This window comes from Petromyzon marinus (assembly GCF_048934315.1).
Source record: "Petromyzon marinus isolate PM22_M1 ecotype Great Lakes invasive population chromosome 77 unlocalized genomic scaffold, UKy_Petmar_22M1.pri1.0 chr77_unloc.2, whole genome shotgun sequence".
NCBI classification, from domain to species: Eukaryota; Metazoa; Chordata; class Hyperoartia; order Petromyzontiformes; family Petromyzontidae; genus Petromyzon; species Petromyzon marinus.
The window spans coordinates 29,511-50,284 of NW_027422622.1; the positions used below are offsets into that span (position 1 = coordinate 29,511).

Sequence of the window (20,774 nt, forward strand, 5' to 3'; positions counted from 1 at the left end):
TGGAGAGTTTCCCATACCTGGGCAGTGTGCTTACGACTGGCTCCAGTTTAACAGCAGAGGTCTCACTCCGAATCAGTCGAGCGGCAATATCTTTTCATCGGTTGCGTAACGCTGTGTGGAAGCTACCTGGTCTGTCGCTCCGCACTAAGCTTCAGGTCTTCTCGGCCACGGTCATTCCCTCCCTTCTCTACGCTTGCGAAACGTGGACCCCCCTAATGGAACATCTTCGCCGGTTAGAAACATTTAGGCTGGCCTGCCTACGATCCATCCTGGGTTTAACCAGACTGGATTGTGTGAGGAGCTCACAAATCCTTGAAAGATCTGGGCAGGGTCCCATCGGTGAGCTCCTCCGGCAGGCAAGGCTGCGATGGCTGGGTCATGTAGCCCGCATGCCCAGCCACCGCATGCCGAAACAGCTTTTGTTTGGCCGGATTGAGGGGGCTAAGCGGGCGCGGCACGGGCTAGAGAAGAGATGGAGTGATGTGGTACAGGAGGACGTGGAGCTGAGTGGACTTGCCGATGACTGGTACCAGCGGTGTCAAGATCGGCCTCTGTGGAGGAGGCTCGTGAAGGATGCTACTGGGCAGTTGGAGGCAGTCGCCCTCCAACAACAACGGAGGGCGGAGGAGCGACGCTCACAACAGCGAGCGGAGCGCCGGGTGGCTAAAGCACAGCAGGTTGGCACAGTAGGGGGCACAGGTGGTGCATCAGCCAGTCATCTCAGTCAGTCGACCCGTGGCACCTGGGTCTGCCCCGTGACCTCCTGCCAGCGGGCGTTCGACACTTCACGTGGCCTCAGGGTGCACATAGCCTGGCACAAGCGTCGTGGTGACGTCACCGCCACTTAGTGGCGAATGGCGGTTGTTGTTGTTGTGTCACTGTGTGTGTCACTGTGTGTGTGTCACTGTGTGTGTGTGTTACTGTGTGTGTGTCACTGTGTGTGTGTGTGTTACTGTGTGTGTGTCACTGTGTGTGTGTGTCACTGTGTGTGTGTCTGTGTGTGTGTCACTGTGTGTGTGTGTCACTGTGTGTGTGTGTCACTGTGTGTGTGTGTCACTGTGTGTGTGTGTGTCTGTGTGTGTGTCACTGTGTGTGTGTGTCACTGTGTGTGTCACTGTGTGTGTGTGTCACTGTGTGTGTCACTGTGTGTGTGTGTTACTGTGTGTGTGTCACTGTGTGTGTGTCACTGTGTGTGTCACTGTGTGTGTGTCACTGTGTCTCACTGCGTGTGTCACTGTGTGTGTGTGTCACTGTGTGTGTCACTGTGTGTGTGTCACTGTGTGTGTCACTGTGTGTGTGTGTGTCACTGTGTGTGTCACTGTGTGTGTGTGTGTCACTGTGTGTGTCACTGTGTGTGTGTCACTGTGTGTGTCACTGTGTGTGTGTCACTGTGTGTGTCACTGTGTGTGTGTCACTGTGTGTGTGTCACTGTGTGTGTCACTGTGTGTCAGTGTGTCACTGTGTGTGTCACTGTGTGTGTGTCACTGTGTGTGTGTCACTGTGTGTGTCACTGTGTGTGTGTCACTGTGTGTGTGTCACTGTGTGTGTGTGTCACTGTGTGTGTGTCACAGTGTGTGTGTGTGTGACGCTGTGTGTGTCACCGTGTGTGTGTGACGCTGTGTGCGTGATGCTGTGTGCGTGACGCTGTGTGTGTCACGCTGTGTGTGTCACCGTGTGTGTCACAGTGTGTGTGTGATGCTGTGTGTGTGACGCTGTGTGTGTGACGCTGTGTGTGTGACGCTGTGTGTGTGTGACGCTGTGTGTGACACTATGTGTGTGACACTGTGTGCATCACGCTGTGTGTGTCACCGTGTGTGTCACAGTGTGTGTGTGATGCTGTGTGTGTGACGCTGTGTGTGTGACGCTGTGTGTGTGACGCTGTGTGTGTGTGACGCTGTGTGTGTGACGCTGTGTGTGTCACCGTGTGTGTGTGACGCTGTGTGTGTGACGCTGTGTGTGTGTGTGACGCTGTGTGTGACACTGTGTGTGTGACACCGTGTGTGTCACAGTGTGTGTGTGACGCTGTGTGTGTGACGCTGTGTGTGTGACGCTGTGTGTGTGACGCTGTGTGTGACGCTGTGTGTGTGTGACGCTGTGTGTGTGACGCTGTGTGTGTGACGCTGTGTGTGTCACCGTGTGTGTGTGACGCTGTGTGTGTGACGCTGTGTGTGTGTGTGACGCTGTGTGTGACACTGTGTGTGTGACACTGTGTGTGTGACACTGTGTGTGTGACACTGTGTGTGTGACACTGTGTGTGTGACGCTGTGTGTGTGTGACGCTGTGTGTGTGTGACGCTGTGTGTGTGACGCTGTGTGTGTGTGTGACGCTGTGTGTGTGACACTGTGTGTGTGTGACGCTGTGTGTGTGACGCTGTGTGTGACGCTGTGTGTGTGACACTGTGTGTGTGTGACACTGTGTGTGACACTGTGTGTGTGAGACACTGTGTGTGACACTGTGTGTGTGTGATGCTGTGTGTGTGACGCTGTGTGTGTGACGCTGTGTGTGTGACGCTGTGTGTGTGTGACGCTGTGTGTGACGCTGTGTGTGTGACGCTGTGTGTGTGACGCTGTGTGTGTGTGACGCTGTGTGTGTGTGACGCTGTGTGTGTGACACTGTTTGTGTGTCACCGTGTGTGTCACAGTGTGTGTGTGATGCTGTGTGTGTGACGCTGTGTGTGTGACGCTGTGTGTGTGACGCTGTGTGTGTGACGCTGTGTGTGACGCTGTGTGTGTGACGCTGTGTGTGACGCTGTGTGTGTGACGCTCTGTGTGTGTGACGCTGTGTGTGTGACACTGTGTGTGTGACACTGTGTGTGACACTGTGTGTGTGTGACGCTGTGTGTGTGACGCTGTGTGTGTGTGACGCTGTGTGTGTGTGACGCTGTGTGTGTGACGCTCTGTGTGTGTGACGCTGTGTGTGTGACGCTGTTTGTGTGACACTGTGTGTGTGTGACGCTGTGTGTGTGACGCTGTGTGTGACGCTGTGTGTGTGACGCTGTGTGTGTGTGACACTGTGTGTGACACTGTGTGTGTGACACTGTGTGTGACACTGTGTGTGTGTGATGCTGTGTGTGTGACGCTGTGTGTGTGACGCTGTGTGTGTGACGCTGTGTGTGTGACGCTGTGTGTGTGTGACGCTGTGTGTGTGACGCTGTGTGTGTGACGCTGTGTGTGTGACGCTGTGTGTGTGTGACGCTGTGTGTGTGTGACACTGTGTGTGTGACGCTGTGTGTGTGACGCTGAGTGTGACACTGTGTGTGTGACGCTGTGTGTGTGTGACGCTGTGTGTGTGACGCTGTGTGTGTGACGCTGTGTGTGTGACACTGTGTGTGTGTGACGCTGTGTGTGTGTGACACTGTGTGTGTGTGTGACACTGTGTGTGTGTGACACTGTGTGTGTGTGACGCTGTGTGTGTGTGATGCTGTGTGTGTGTGACGCTGTGTGTGTGTGACACTGTGTGTGTGACGCTGTGTGTGTGTGACGCTGTGTGTGTGTGACACTGTGTGTGTTTGACACTGTGTGTGTGACGCTGTGTGTGTGTGATGCTGTGTGACACTGTGTGTGTGACACTGTGTGTGTCACTGTGTGTGTGTGACACTGTGTGTGTGTGACACTGTGTGTGTGTGTGACACTGTGTGTGTGACACTGTGTGTGTGACACTGTGTGTGTGTGACGCTGTGTGTGTGTGTGTCACTGTGTGTGTGTCACTGTGTGTGTGTGTGACACTGTGTGTGTGTGACACTGTGTGTGTGTGACACTGTGTGTGTGTGTGTGTGACGCTGTGTGTGTGTGACACTGTGTGTGTGACGCTGTGTGTGTGATGCTGTGTGTGTGTGACACTGTGTGTGACACTGTGTGTGACACTGTGTGTGTGACGCTGTGTGTGACGCTGTGTGTGTGTGTGTAGCCGTGCGGAGCAGCTGGTGTGACACTGTGTGTGTGTGTGACGCTGTGTGTGACGCTGTGTGTGTGACGCTGTGTGTGTGACGCTGTGTGTGTGTGTAGCCGTGCGGAGCAGCTGGTGTGACGCTGTGTGTGTGTGTGACGCTGTGTGTGTGTGTGACACTGTGTGACGCTGTGTGTGACACTGTGTGTGACACTGTGTGTGTGTGTCACTGTGTGTGACACTGTGTGTGTGTGTGTGTGTCACTGTGTGTGTGTGTGTGTAGCCGTGCGGAGCAGCTGGTGCTGTACATGAAGGCAGCGGAGCTGCTGGCGTCTGCGCTGCACCTGGCCAAGGAGAAGGTGGAGATGGGGAAACTCAGTCCCTCCACGGCAGTCAAGCAAGGTGGAGTCACACACACACAGAGTCACACACACAGAGTCACACACACACAGAGTCACACACACACACGGAGATGGGGAAACTCAGTCCCTCCACGGCAGTCAAGCAAGGTGGAGTCTCACACACACAGAGTCACACACACACAGTCACACACACACACGTAGATGGGTAAACTCAGTCCCTCCACGGCAGTCAAGCAAGGTGGAGTCTCACACACACAGAGTCACACACACACAGAGTCACACACACACATGGAGATGGGGAAACTCAGTCCCTCCACGGCAGTCAAGCAAGGTGGAGTCACACACAGAGTCACACACACAGAGTCACACACACACAGAGAGTCACACACACACACGGAGATGGGGAAACTCAGTCCCTCCACGGCAGTCAAGCAAGGTGGAGTCACACACACACACAGAGTCACACACACACACGGAGATGGGGAAACTCAGTCCCTCCACGGCAGTCAAGCAAGGTGGAGTCACACACAGAGTCACACACACAGAGTCACACACACACAGAGTCACACACACACACAGAGTCACACACACACAGAGTCACACACACACACAGAGTCACACACACACACGGAGATGGGGAAACTCAGTCCCTCCACGGCAGTCAAGCAAGGTGGAGTCTCACACACACACAGAGTCACACACACACAGTCACACACACACACAGAGTCACACACACACACGGAGATGGGGAAACTCAGTCCCTCCACGGCAGTCAAGCAAGGTGGAGTCACACACACACACACACAGAGTCACACACACAGAGTCACACACACGGAGTCACACACACACAGACGGAGTCACACACACACACACACAGACGGAGTGACACACACACACGGAGTCACACACACACACATGGTGTCACACACAGACGGAGTGACACACACACACAGATGGAGTCACACACACACACACACAGAGTCACACACACACACACGGAGTCACACACACACACGGAGTCACACACACGGAGTCACACACACGGAGTCACACACACGGAGTCACACACACACACACACACGGAGTCACACACACACACAGACACGGAGTCACACACACGGAGTCACACACACGGAGTCACACACACGGAGTCACACACACGGAGTCACACACACGGAGTCACACACACGGAGTCACACACACGGCGTCACACACACACACACACGGTATCACACACACACACACACGGAGTCACACACACACACACACACGGTATCACACACACACACACGGAGTCAAACACACACACGGTATCACACACACACACGGAGTCACACACACACACGGTATCACACACACACACAGAGTCACACACACACACACGGAGTCACACACACACACACGGAGTCACACACACACACACGGAGTCACACACACACGGCGTCACACACACACACACACGGCGTCACACACACACACACACGGTGTCACACACACACACACACGGAGTGACACACACACACAGACGGAGTGACACACACACACACGGCGTGTAACACACACAAGCACGGCGTCACACACACACACACGGAGTGACACACACACACACACGGAGTGACACACACACGGAGTCACACACACACGCACGGCGTGACACACACACACACACGGTGTCACACACACACACACGGAGTGACACACACACACGGAGTCACACACACGGAGTCACACACACGGTGTCACACACACACGGAGTCACACACACACGGAGTCACACACAAACACATGGTGTCACACACACAACACGGAGTCACACACACACACACACACGGAGTCACACACACGGCGTCACACACACGGCGTCACACACACACACACGGAGTCACACACACACACGGAGTCACACACACAGAGTCACACACACACAGAGTCACACACACGGAGTCACACACACGGAGTCACACACACACAGACGGAGTCACACACACACACACAGACGGAGTGACACACACACACGGAGTCACACACACATGGTGTCACACACAGACGGAGTGACACACACACACAGATGGAGTCACACACACACACACACGGAGTCACACACACACACACGGAGTCACACACACACACGGAGTCACACACACGGAGTCACACACACGGAGTCACACACACGGAGTCACACACACGGAGTCACACACACGGAGTCACACACACACACACACGGAGTCACACACACACACACAGACACGGAGTCACACACACGGAGTCACACACACGGAGTCACACACACGGAGTCACACACACGGCGTCACACACACACGGTATCACACACACACACACACACGGAGTCACACACACACACGGAGTCACACACACACACGGTATCAGACACACACACACACGGAGTCACACACACACACACGGTATCACACACACACACAGGGTCACACACACACACGGTATCACACACACACACACACAGAGTCACACACACACACACACGGAGTCACACACACACACACGGAGTCACACACACACGGCGTCACACACACACACACACGGCGTCACACACACACACAGACGGAGTGACACACACACACACACACGGCGTCACACACACACACACACGGTGTCACACACACACACACGGAGTGACACACACAGACGGCGTGACACACACACACGGAGTGACACACGCACACACACACGGCGTGACACCCACACACGGAGTGACACACACACACGGAGTGACACACACACACACGGCGTCACACACACGGAGTGACACACACAGACGGCGTGACACACACACACGGAGTGACACACACACACACGGTGTCACACACACACACACACACGGAGTGACACACACAGACGGCGTGACACACACACACGGCGTGACACACGCACACACACACACGGCGTCACACCCACACACACACACACACGGCGTCACACCCACACACACACACACACGGTGTCACACACACACACGGCGTGACACACACACACGGAGTGTCACACGCACACACACACGGCGTCACACCCACACACGGAGTGACACACACACACGGAGTGACACACACACACACACGGTGTCACACACACACACACGGCGTGACACACACACACGGAGTGACACACGCACACACACACGCACGTCGTGACACACACACGGAGTGACACACGCACACACACACGCACGTCGTGACACACACACACGGAGTGACACACGCACACGGAGTGACACACGCACACACACACACACGCACGTCGTGACACACCCACACACACGCGCACGTCGTGACACCCCGTGTCAGCTCCCCCTGTGTGCGTCTCTCCCCAGTGGCGCGCTGCCTGAACGTGCGCTACAAGGAGAGTGTCCAGCGGTGCCGGGAGCTGGCATCACGCCTGGCGCGCTTCCTGTGCGACAAGCAGAGCTTCGCCTGCGCCGTGGGGAGCGTCAGCGCCGAGCGGCTCGTCTACGCTCACGCCGTGGAGCTGGTCAGGCACTCGCACACGCGCAGACACACACAGACACAGACACATAGACACACACACAGAGACACACACACATAGACACACACACAGAGACACACACACACGCGCAGACACACGCACAGACACACACACGCGCAGACACACGCACAGACACACACACGCGCAGACACACACACGCAGACACACACACAGACACATAGACACACACACAGAGACACACACACACACGCAGACACACACAGACACAGACACGCGCAGACACACACAGTCACACAGTGACACACACACACAGAGACACACACAGAGACACACATACACACACACGCGCAGACACACACGCACACAGACACACACACGCGCAGACACACACACACACACACAGACACACACGCACACACACGCGCAGACACACACAGACACACACGCAGACACACACGCGCAGACACACACGCACACACACACGCACACACACGCGCAGACACACACAGACACACACACAGACACACACACGCAGACACACACACAGACACACACAGACACACACACACACACACAGACACACACAGACACACACAGACACACACACGCAGAGACACACACACACAGACACACACAGACACACACGCAGACACACACAGACACAGACACACACACGCAGAGACACACACACACACACACAGACACACACAGACACACACACACAACAACAACAACCGCCATTCGCCACTAAGTGGCGGTGACGTCACCACGACGCTTGTGCCAGGCTATGTGCACCCTGAGGCCACGTGAAGTGTCGAACGCCCGCTGGCAGGAGGTCACGGGGCAGACCCAGGTGCCACGGGTCGACTGACTGAGATGACTGGCTGATGCACCACCTGTGCCCCCTACTGTGCCAACCTGCCGTGCTTTAGCCACCCGGCGCTCCGCTCGTTGTTGTGAGCGTCGCTCCTCCGCCCTCCGTTGTTGTTGGAGGGCGACTGCCTCCAACTGCCCAGTAGCATCCTTCACGAGCCTCCTCCACAGAGGCCGATCTTGACACCGCTGGTACCGGTCATCGGCAAGTCCACTCAGCTCCACGTCCTCCCGTTCCACATCACTCCATAGCTTCTCTAGCCCGTGCCGCGCCCGCTTAGCCCCCTCGATCCGGCCGAACAAAAGCTGTTTCGGCATGCGGTGGCTGGGCATGCGGGCTACATGATAAGCATCATAAGCACACTGCCCAGGTATGGGGAACTCTCCACTCTCTCCACAACTGCCCCATCACCGATTGGGAGTTGTGGGGGTCGAGTGTCCGATGGTACAAAATACCCAGGCAGGTGCTTAGTTTTGGTAGGACTGATGGTAAGGCCCCACCTCTTAGTGGCACGCTCCAGTCTCAGCAGCAGCGTCTCCAACTCCTCCTCTGAATGAGCAGCTGTTACCAAATCATCAGCATACATAACGTGGTTGAGCAATAGGGAGCCATCCCTTGACCGCACCCGGGCATCGATCAGCCTCCCATTATATCTGTACCATATGGAGATTCCTCCGGTACAGCTATTGAAGGCTTCACGAACTACGTGGTCAAAATAGATGTTAAATAATGTGGGAGCCAGAGGACATCTCTGTCGCACCCCAAGGTGTACAGGGAATGGCTCTGACTCCCGGCCACATAGTTTTACCCGGGCCCGCTCACCATCATGAAGGTTCTTAATGATCAAGAGACAGAGACACACACGCAGACACACCGATACACACGCAGACACGCAGACACACACACAGAGACACAGACATAGACACACACAGACACACACACACAGACACACACACAGACACACACACAGAGACACACACACACAGACACACACACAGACACACACACAGACACACACACAGACACACACACAGACACACACACAGACACATACACAGACACACACACAGACACACACACACACACAGACACACACACACAGATGATGACGACGGTGATGATGATGACGACAATGATGATGTTGATGATGATGATGGTGATGACGATGTTAACGAGGTGATGATGATGTGTAGGTGCGTGCGGCAGCGCTGGATGAGATGTTCCATCGTATGGACGATGACGAGGTGATGATGACGATGTTAACGAGGTGATGGTGACGATGGTGATGACGATGTTAACGAGGTGATGATGATGATGTGTAGGTGTGTGCGACAGCGCTGGACGAGATGTTCCATCACGTGGACGACGAGGTGATGGTGATGATGGTGATGATGATGGTGATGATGACGAGGTGATGGTGATGACGATGTTAACGAGGTGATGGTGATGACGATGTTAACGAGGTGATGATGATGATGGTGATGTTAACGAGGTGATGGTGATGACGATGTTAACGAGGTGATGGTGATGATGGCGATGTTAACGAGGTGATGATGGTGATGACGATGTTAACGAGGTGATGATGACGTGTAGGTGTGTGCGACAGCGCTGGATGAGATGTTCCATCACGTGGACGACGAGGTGATGGTGATGATGATGTTGTTAACGAGGTGATGGTGATGATGGTGATGTTAACGAGGTGATGATGATGACGATGTTAACGAGGTGATGGTGATGATGGTGATGACGATGTTAACGAGGTGATGATGATGATGGTGATGATGTGTAGGTGCGTGCGACAGCACTGGATGAGATGTTCCATCACGTGGACGACGAGGTGATGTCGCGCTACCGCAAGGCAGCGCTGCTGCTGGATGGTCTGGGCCACCTCGTTACGGAGAGCCAGGACCTGGAGGCCATCGCCAAGTGTGAGTGGACATCATCGTCATCACCTCGTCACCATCATCGTCATCACCTCGTCACCATCACCATCATCATCACCATCACCTCGTCACTATCATCACCACCACCGTCATCATCATCATCACCTCGTCACTATCATCACCACCACCGTCATCATCATCACCACCACTGTCACCATCATCATCATCACCTCGTCACCATCATCATCATCACCACCACCGTCATCATCATCACCATCACCTCGTCACTATCATCATCACCATCGTCATCACCACCATCATCATCATCGCCATCACCTCGTCACTATCATCACCACCACCGTCATCATCATCGTCATCACCTCGTCACCATAACCACCATCATCACCACCATCATCATCACCATCATCATCACCATCACCTCGTCACTATCATCACCACCACCGTCATCATCATCATCACCTCGTCACTATCATCACCACCACCGTCATCATCATCACCACCACCGTCACCATCATCATCATCACCTCGTCACCATCATCATCATCACCACCACCGTCATCATCATCACCATTACCTCGTCACTATCATCATCACCATCGTCATCACCACCATCATCATCATCGCCATCACCTCGTCACTATCATCACCACCACCGTCATCATCATCGTCATCACCTCGTCACCATAACCACCATCATCACCACCATCATCATCACCACCACCGTCATCATCATCATCATCACCATCACCTCGTCACTATCATCACCACCACCGTCATCATCATCACCACCACCGTCATCATCATCACCACCACCGTCATCATCATCATCACCATCACCTCGTCACCACCACCACACCCTCTGTGTGTGCCACAGTGCCGGTAGCCTTCATAGGCGCTGCCGCTACTAGCAGCACTTGCCCCTACAGCCCTGCTTGAGGCTACCTGGGGGAGCTTTGTCTGTGTGTGTACATCATAGGTGGTGCTACTCGCCGCTAGCAGCACTTGCCCCTACAGTCTGTTGAGGCTACACGGGTGATCTTTGTGTGTACCTGTGTGTGTGTGTTACACAGACAAACTGTACGTGGAGAGGCACCTGGAGAATCTGCAGCAGCAGCAGCAGCAGCTGGGAGGAGGTTCGGTGGTGGATTACTGAGCCCCCAGTGCGTGCGTGTGTCACGTACACACACACACACACACGTACACACACACACACACACGCGTACACACACACACGCGTACACACACACACGTACACACACACACGTACACACACACACGTACACACGTACACACGTGTACACACACACGTGTACACACACACTCGTGTACACACACACACGTACACACACACACGTACACACACACACACACGTACACACACACACACGTACACACACACGTACACACACACACACGTACACACACACACACGTACACACACACACACGTACACACACACACACGTACACACACACACACGTACACACACACACGTACATACACACACACGTACACACACACACGTACACACACACACGTACACACACACATGTACACACACACACACGTACACACACACACGTACACACACACACGTACACACACACACGTACACACACACGTACACACACACACATACACACACACACACACGTACACACACACACACACGTACACACACACACACGTACACACACACATGTACACACACACACGTACACACACACACGTACACACACACACACACACGTACACACACACACGTACACACACACGTACACACACACACGTACACACACACACGTACACACACACACGTACACACACACACGTACACACACACACGTACACACTCACACGTACACACACACACGTACACACACACACACACGTACACACACACACACACGTACACACACACGCACACGTACACACACACGCACATGTACACACACACGCGTACGCACACACACGCGTACACACACGCGTACACACACGCGTACACACACACGCGTACACACACACGCGTACACACACACGCGTACACACACGCGTACACACACGCGTACACACACACACACGCGTACACACACACGCGTACACACACACGCGTACACACACACGCGTACACACACACGCGTACACACACACGCGTACACACACACACACGCGTACACACACACACACGCGTACACACACACACACGCGTACACACACACACACGCGTACACACACACGCGTACACACACACACGCGTACACACACACACACACGCGTACGCACACACGCGTGCGCACATACGCGTGCGTACACACACACGCGTACACACACACGCGCGCGTACACGCACGTGTACACACACGCGAAGTGTGTGTACTCGACTGGTGTTAGCGTGGTGTGTAGTGTGTGTAGTGTGGTGTTAGCGTGGTGTGTGTAGTGTGGTGTTAGCGTGGTGTGTGTAGTGTGTGTAGTGTAGTGTTAGCGTGGTGTGTGTAGTGTGTGTAGTGTGGTGTTAGCGTGGTGTGTGTAGTGTGTGTAGTGTGGTGTTAGTGTGGTGTGTGTAGTGTGTGTAGTGTGGTGTTAGCGTGGTGTGTGTAGTGTGTGTAGTGTGGTGTTAGCGTGGTGTGTGTAGTGTGTGTAGTGTGGTGTGTGTAGTGTGGTGTTAGCGTGGTGTGTGTAGTGTGGTGTTAGCGTGGGGTGTGTAGTGTGGTGTTAGCATGGTGTGTGTAGTGTGTGTAGTGTGTGTAGTGTGGTGTGTGTAGTGTGGTGTTAGCGTGGTGTGTGTAGTGTGGTGTGTGTAGTGTGTGTGGTGTGTGTAGTGTGGTGTTAGCGTGGTGTGTGTAGTGTGGTGTTAGCGTGGTGTGTGTAGTGTGTGGTGTGTGTAGTGTGGTGTGTGTAGTGTGGTGTTAGCGTAGTGTGTGGTGTGTGTAGTGTGGTGTGTGTAGTGTGGTGTTAGCGTGGTGTGTGGTGTGTGTAGTGTGGTGTGTGTAGTGTGGTGTTAGCGTGGTGTGTGTAGTGTGTGTAGTGTAGTGTGTGTAGTGTGGTGTTAGCGTGGTGTGTGTAGTGTGGTGTTAGTGTGGTGTTAGCGTGGTGTGTGTAGTGTGTGTAGTGTGTAGTGTGGTGTGTGTAGTGTAGTGTGTGTGGTGTGTGTAGTGTGGTGTTAGCGTGGTGTGTGTAGTGTGTAGTGTGTGGTGTGGTGTGTCGTGGACACCGCCACTATGGGGGAGACAAAGGCGGCCGGGCGGGCGTGGTGGTTCTGGCTACCCACCCACCCCCCCGCTCCTCTGTGTGTCTGTCTGTGTGTGTCTGTGTGTGTGTGTATGTGTGTGTGTGTCTCTGTGTATGTGTGTGTGTGTGTCTCTGTGTGTGTGTCTATGTGTGTGTCTGTGTGTGTCTTGTGTGTGTGTCTGTGTGTCTGTGTGTGTGTCTGTGTGTGTGTATATAAATATATAAATAATGGTTAACAATCCCTGCCACAGAAGCCCCCAGATTTCCGGGTTCGACTCCTGCCGGACCTCACCTGGTCCTCACCTGGTCCTCACCTGGTCCTCACCTGGTCCTCACCTGGTCCTCTTGTTCACTACTCAGCTCTGTGTGTGTGTGGATGCGATCCTTGACTTTGTGCTGTGCGAGGAGAGAGGCGAGAGAGAGAGAGGGGGGGGAGAGTGGGGGAGATACACAGGTGGTCTGCAGGCCTGGCCACACAAAGCTACTCACCTGATCACTCACCCACTCACCTAGTCACTCACCTACTCACCTAGTCACTCACCTACTCACCTAGTCACTCACCTAGTCACTCACCTACTCACCTAGTCACTCACCTACTCACCTAGTCACTTACCTACTCACCTAGTCACTCACCTAATCACCCACTCACCTAGTCACTCACCTACTCACTCACCTAGTCACTCACCTACTCACCTAGTCACTCACCTAGTCACTCACCTAGTCACTCACCTACTCACTCACCTAGTCACTCACCTAGTCACTCACCTACTCACCTAGTCACTCACCTAGTCACTCACCTAGTTACCCACCCTCCTAGTCACCCACTCACCTAGTCACTCACTGACCTACTCACCCACTCACCTAGTCACTCACCTACTCACCTAGTCACTCACCTACTCACCTAGTCACTCACCTAGTCACTCACCTACTCACCTAGTCACTCACCCACTCACCTAGTCACTCACCTACTCACTCACCTACTCACCTAGTCACTCACCTACTCACCTAGTCACTCACCTAGTCACTCACCTAGTCACTCACCTACTCACTCACCTAGTCACTCACCTAGTCACTCACCTACTCACCTAGTCACTCACCTAGTCACTCACCTAGTTACCCACCCTCCTAGTCACCCACTCACCTAGTCACTCACTGACCTACTCACCCACTCACCTAGTCACTCACCTACTCACCTCGTCACTCGCCTACTCACCTAGTCACTCACCTAGTCACTCACCTACTCACCTAGTCACTCACCTAGTCACTCACCTACTCACCTAGTCACTCACCTAGTCACTCACCTACTCACCTCGTCACTCACCTACTCACCTAGTCACTCACCTAGTCACTCACCTACTCACCTAGTCACTCACCTAGTCACTCACCCACTCACCTAGTCACTCACCAACTCACCTAGTGACTCACCTAGTCACTCACCTACTCATCTAGTCACTCACCAACTCACCTAGTCACTCACCTAGTTACCCACCCTCCTAGTCACTCACCTAGTCACTCACCTACTCACCTAGTCACTCACCTACTCACCTCGTCACTCGCCTACTCACCTAGTCACTCACCTAGTCACTCACCTAGTCACTCACCTACTCACCTACTCACTCACCTAGTCACTCACCTACTCACTCACCTACTCACTCACCTAGTCACTCACCTAGTCACTCACCTACTCACCTAGTCACTCACCTAGTCACTCACCTAGTTACCCACCCTCCTAGTCACCCACTCACCTAGTCACTCACTGACCTACTCACCCACTCACCTAGTCACTCACCTACTCACCTAGTCACTCGCCTACTCACCTAGTCACTCACCTAGTCACTCACCTACTCACCTAGTTACTCACCTAGTCACTCACCTACTCACCTCGTCACTCGCCTACTCACCTAGTCACTCACCTAGTCACTCACCTACTCACCTAGTCACTCACCTACTCACCTAGGCACTCACCAACTCACCTAGTCACTCACCTAGTCACTCACCTACTCACCTAGTCACTCACCAACTCACCTAGTCACTCACCTAGTTACCCACCCTCCTAGTCACCCACTCACCTGGCCACTCACCCACTGATGTAGGCATTGTCACCACCGCCTTGCGTATTCGCGATTAGAATCTTCACAAGAAGCCGGTTTTATTACTTGAACATGGCTGTGGTGGCGGTGATGGTGGTAGTGGCGGTGATGGTGGTAGTGGCGGTGATGGTGGTAGTGGCGGTGATGGTGGTAGTGGCGGTGATGGTGGTAGTGGCGGTGATGGTGGTAGTGGCGGTGATGGTGGTAGTGGCGGTGATGGTGGTAGTGGCGGTGATGGTAGTGGTGGTGATAGTGGTAGTGGCGGTGATGGTGGTAGTGGCGGTGATGGTGGTAGTGGCGGTGATGGTGGTAGTGGCGGTGATGGTGGTAGTGGCGGTGATGGTGGGGGTGATGGTAGTGGTAGTGATGGTGGTGGTGATGGTGGTGGTGATGGTGATCGTAGTGGTAGTGATGGTGGTAGTGTTGGTGGTGGTGGTAGTGATGATGGTGGTGGTAGTGATGGTGGTGGTGATGGTGGGGGTGATGGTAGTGGTAGTGATGATGGTGGTGGTAGTGATGGTGGGGGTGATGGTGGGGGTGATGGTAGTGCTAGTGATGATGGTGGTGGTGGTATTGATGGTGGTGTAGTGATGGTGGGGGTGATGGTAGTGATGATGGTGGTGGTAGTGATGGTGGTGTAGTGATGGTGGTGGTGATGGTGGGGGTGATGGTGGTGGTGATGGTGGTGGTGATGGTGGTGGTGATGGTGGGGGTGATGGTGATCGTAGTGGTAGTGATGGTGGTAGTGTTGGTGGTGGTGGTAGTGATGATGGTGGTGGTAGTGATGGTGGTGGTGATGGTGGGGGTGATGGTAGTGGTAGTGATGATGGTGGTGGTAGTGATGGTGGGGGTGATGGTGGGGGTGATGGTAGTGCTAGTGATGATGGTGGTGGTATTGATGGTGGTGTAGTGATGGTGGGGGTGATGGTAGTGATGATGGTGGTGGTAGTGATGGTGGTGTAGTGATGGTGGTGGTGATGGTGGGGGTGATGGTAGTGCTAGTGATGATGGTGGTGGTGGTATTGATGGTGGTGTAGTGATGGTGGGGGTGATGGTAGTGATGATGGTGGTGGTAGTGATGGTGGTGTAGTGATGGTGGTGGTGATGGTGGGGGTGATGGTAGTGATGATGGTGGAGGGGGTGGTAGTGATGGTGGTAGTGGTAGTGGTGGTGATGGTGGGGGTGATGGTAGTGGTAGTGATGATGGTGGTGGTAGTGATGGTGGTAGTGATGGTGGGGGTGATGGTAGTGGTAGTGATGATGGTGATGGTCGTGGTAGTGATGATGGTGGTAGTGGTAGTGGTGGTGATGGTGGGGGTGATGGTAGTGGTAGTGATGATGGTGGTGGTAGTGATGGTGGTGCTGATGGTGGGGGTGATGGTAGTGGTAGTGATGATGGTGATGGTCGTGGTAGTGATGATGGTGGTAGTGATGGTGGTGCTGATGATAGTGCTAGTGATGATGGTGGTGGGGGTGGTAGCGATTGGCTAATATTGCCAGGGCTATGTGCGGCATCCGATTGGCTGAAATGGGACAGGCGCGGCATCGGGCTCAGCACCTGGCTGGCCAATCCGGTGCAGCGGTCAGGGCTCGCGGCCCATTGGCTCGTGACATCTACCGCCATGGGTACAGCTGGTGTCCGATTGGCCAGTTCATTCTTCCAGAGTCCCCTCTGTCATGTTGGAGCCTCTGGCATCGCGTTGCACATCAGCGTGATTTATTTATTGTCATGGTTACGAGGCCCCTTGTCTCTTAGTGTACATATATACAGGACATGCAGAGGAGCACGAAGAGAGGGCCTCTTTTAGGACGTTAAAGAGGACTTGAAGGGTTTATTTCACACACCCCCATGACCGCAGGAATCGTCCGTACGGTGCGGTTCTTTGGGTGAAGTTTACGTGGGTAGAACAGTGTTGTTGTTGTTGTTGTTTTAAAGTGGATCACCACGTTTCGGTCGTCACGCAGGTAACTGTGTGACTGTGTGTGTGTGTGTGACCGTGTGTGACTGTGTGTGTGTGTGTGAGACTGTGTCTGTGTGTGTCTGTGTGTGTGTCTGTGTGTGTGTCTGTGTGTGTCTGTGTGACTGTGTCTGTGTGTGACTGTGTGTCTGTGTGTGTGTGTGTCTGTGTGTGTGTGTGTGTCTGTGACTGTGTGTGTGTGTGTCTGTGTGTGTGACTGTGTCTGTGTGTGTCTGTGTGTGTGTCTGTGTGTGTGTCTGTGTGTGTCTGTGTGACTGTGTCTGTGTGTGACTGTGTGTCTGTGTGTCTGTGTGTCTGTGTGTGACTGTGTGTGTGTGTGTCTGTGTGTGTGTCTGTGTGTGTGTCTCTGTGTGTGTGTCTCTGTGTGTGTCTGTGTCTCTGTGTGTGTGTTTGTGTGTCTGTGACTGTGTGTGTGTGACTGTGTGTCTGTATGTGTGTGTGTGTCTGTATGTATGTATGTGTGTGTGTCTGTATGTGTGTGTGTGTCTGTGTGTGTGTCTGTGTGTGTGACTGTGTGTGTGTGAAGCCAGCTGCCTGTGTGGTGATGGAAACGTCGTGACCTATTTGCCTGTGTGGTTGTTGTTGTTGTTATTATTATTAAGTCTTCTGCGTCAGTGACTTCAGCGACAGAAGCACAGAGTGAGCTAAAGAGGAGTTTGTAATAAATAAATAATTAACGCGTCATGTAACCTTACGCCATACAAGAAAGTAGTTCCCTTGTGTATTGTGTCACTGTGTGTGTGACTGTGTGTGTGACTGTGTGTGTGTCTGTGTGTGTAACTGTGTATGACTGTGTGTGTCACTGTGTGTGTGACTGTGTGTGTGTGTCACTGTGTGTGTCACGGTGTGTGAGTGTATGTGTGACAGAGTAGAGGCTGCCACTCCTCTGTCGGGAGCTGGACCAGTACCGCCTGGATCTATGCGGCATTCAGGAGGTCCGGTGGACCGGCTCTGGCTCCTGCCACCATGAGGGGTGGACAGTCCTCTACTCGGGGCAGCAGACTGCCAAACAACAGGGTGTGGCTCTTCTTTTGAACAAAAGAATGAAGGGGGCGTGGGAGCGTGGCGGTGAGGTGTGGGAAGCTGTAAGCCCCAGGCTACTTTGGGCTCGCCTTCCCATCAACCGGAGGCGAGGAATGGTGGTCGTGGTTACTTATGCCCCCACCGAAGATGAACATCCGTGGAGGGATGCAGGCAAAGCCGATGAGTCAGATGCCTTCTATGACCTGTCACAGGTGCTGGTTAAAGTGGCCCCTCGGGATAGAGTCATGTTGGGTGACTTCAATGCCCGAGTTGGTCATGATACTGGCACCTGGTCTGGAGTGATTGGAGGGCATGGGCCAGATCAGCTCAATAACAACGGTAGGAGGCTGCTAGATTTTTGTGCAGCCCATGGGCTTGTAATTACCAACACGCTGTTCCGGCATCGGCGCATCCACACAACATCATGGATGCATGCCGGGTCCAAGCAAGAACATCTGCTGGACTACATAGTGACGGACCAGCGAATGCGAGCCCATGTCCTTGACACCAGGACCTACCGTGGAGCTGATCTGCCCTCTGACCATCGACTAGTCATCTGTAAGATGCGCCTGCCATTCTTCCACTCCGGTGGTGGGTGTACACCCAGGACCCCATTCCAACATAAAGTGGCCTGGTCTCAGTTATCTGATGAAAGTTGCAAGCGAGAATTTCATCATCGCTTGCGGCTGGGATTGGCATCGTCCCCGACTCCTCCTGATGTCGAGGGTAAATGGGCGAGGTTTAGGACTGTGACTCATGCAGCTGCAATGGCTGCTTTGGGTACGCGGTCCAGACCTCCCCAGAGACCCTGGCTGACAGAGGAGGTGTTCAGGATGGTTGAGAAAAAGCGACAGGCCCACTGTCATCGGCTACAGAATCCCACGTCAGAGAATGAGGAGGCTTACCGCTGCCTTCGCTCGGAGGTTCGGAGAGCCGTGAGGCGCTGCAAGGATGGGTGGTGGTCGCGGGTTGCTGAGGAGATGGAGTCTGCCTCAGTGGCCCGTGATCACAAATCTCTATTTAACTCCATCAAAAAAGTAACCTGCAGCACCACACCTATTACCATCATTAGGGGAAAAAACGGTGATCCAATCTCCGACCCCCAGGAACAGGTTCGCAGATTTGCTGAGCATTTCTGTGAGGTCCTGGGGGAGGGAAAATCCCTCAGCCAGGAAAACATCGTGGCACAAAGTGAGGATGACCCTGCTGAGGCTGCGGTGCCTCAAATATTGGAAGAAGTCACCCCCTGTGAGTGGCTGGCTGAGGTGCCATCTGCTGAGGAAGTATTGAAGGCGATCCGGAGTCTGAGACCAGGAAAGGCAGCGGGCAGAGATGATCTCCCAAGCGAAATGCTAAGGGAGGGTGGCGTTTGTGCACAGACTGCCCTATATGACATCATAACAACAGTCTGGACCACTGGACGGGTTCCGCAGGATTGGAAGGATGCCCTGGTGGTCCCCCTTTTTAAGAAGGGGGACCGCACAGACTGTAACAACTACAGGGGCATCTCACTCCTCAGTGTGCCGGGAAAGGTCCTGGCAAGGATTATTCAGCATCGCCTTGCCAGGCACGCTGAGGAGAGGCTTGCGGAGCCCCAATGCGGTTTCAGGAAAGGGCGGTCCTGCACAGATGCCATATTTTCTGTCCGTCTGCTACAGCAGAGGTGTAGGGAATTCCAACAAGACCTACATCTCTGCTTTATTGACCTGGTCAAGGCCTATGATACCATCAGTAGGCCTGGGCTCTGGGTCGTTCTTCGTGCTTTTGGAGTACCTGACCCTCTGCTCACGATCATTAAGGACCTTCATGATGGTGAGCGGGCCCGGGTAAAACTACGTGGCCGGGAGTCAGAGCCATTCCCTGTACACCTTGGGGTGCGACAGGGATGTCCTCTGGCTCCCACATTATTTAACATCTATTTTGACCACGTAGTTCGTGAAGCCTTTAATA

At 53.8% G+C, this 20,774-nt stretch overlaps 1 protein-coding gene across 4 annotated transcripts in view; it reads left to right on the plus strand.

The window, feature by feature from the left end:
* The window catches only part of LOC142908227 (serine/threonine-protein kinase ULK2-like), a 30,897-nt gene extending 12,385 nt beyond the window's left edge, over window positions 1-18,512 (plus strand). The window contains exons 1-5 of one of the 4 annotated variants that reach the window (XM_076058591.1): window positions 4,294-5,028; window positions 7,594-7,751; window positions 10,391-10,529; window positions 11,576-11,665; window positions 13,984-18,512. In XM_076058591.1, the coding sequence (XP_075914706.1) occupies window positions 4,449-5,028; window positions 7,594-7,751; window positions 10,391-10,529; window positions 11,576-11,658 (960 nt within the window). In that variant the 5' untranslated portion in view covers window positions 4,294-4,448 and the 3' untranslated portion in view covers window positions 11,659-11,665; window positions 13,984-18,512. The other 3 variants (XM_076058592.1, XM_076058590.1, XM_076058589.1) reach the window with 3 other exon arrangements.
* Window positions 18,513-20,774: the final 2,262 nt, after the last annotated feature.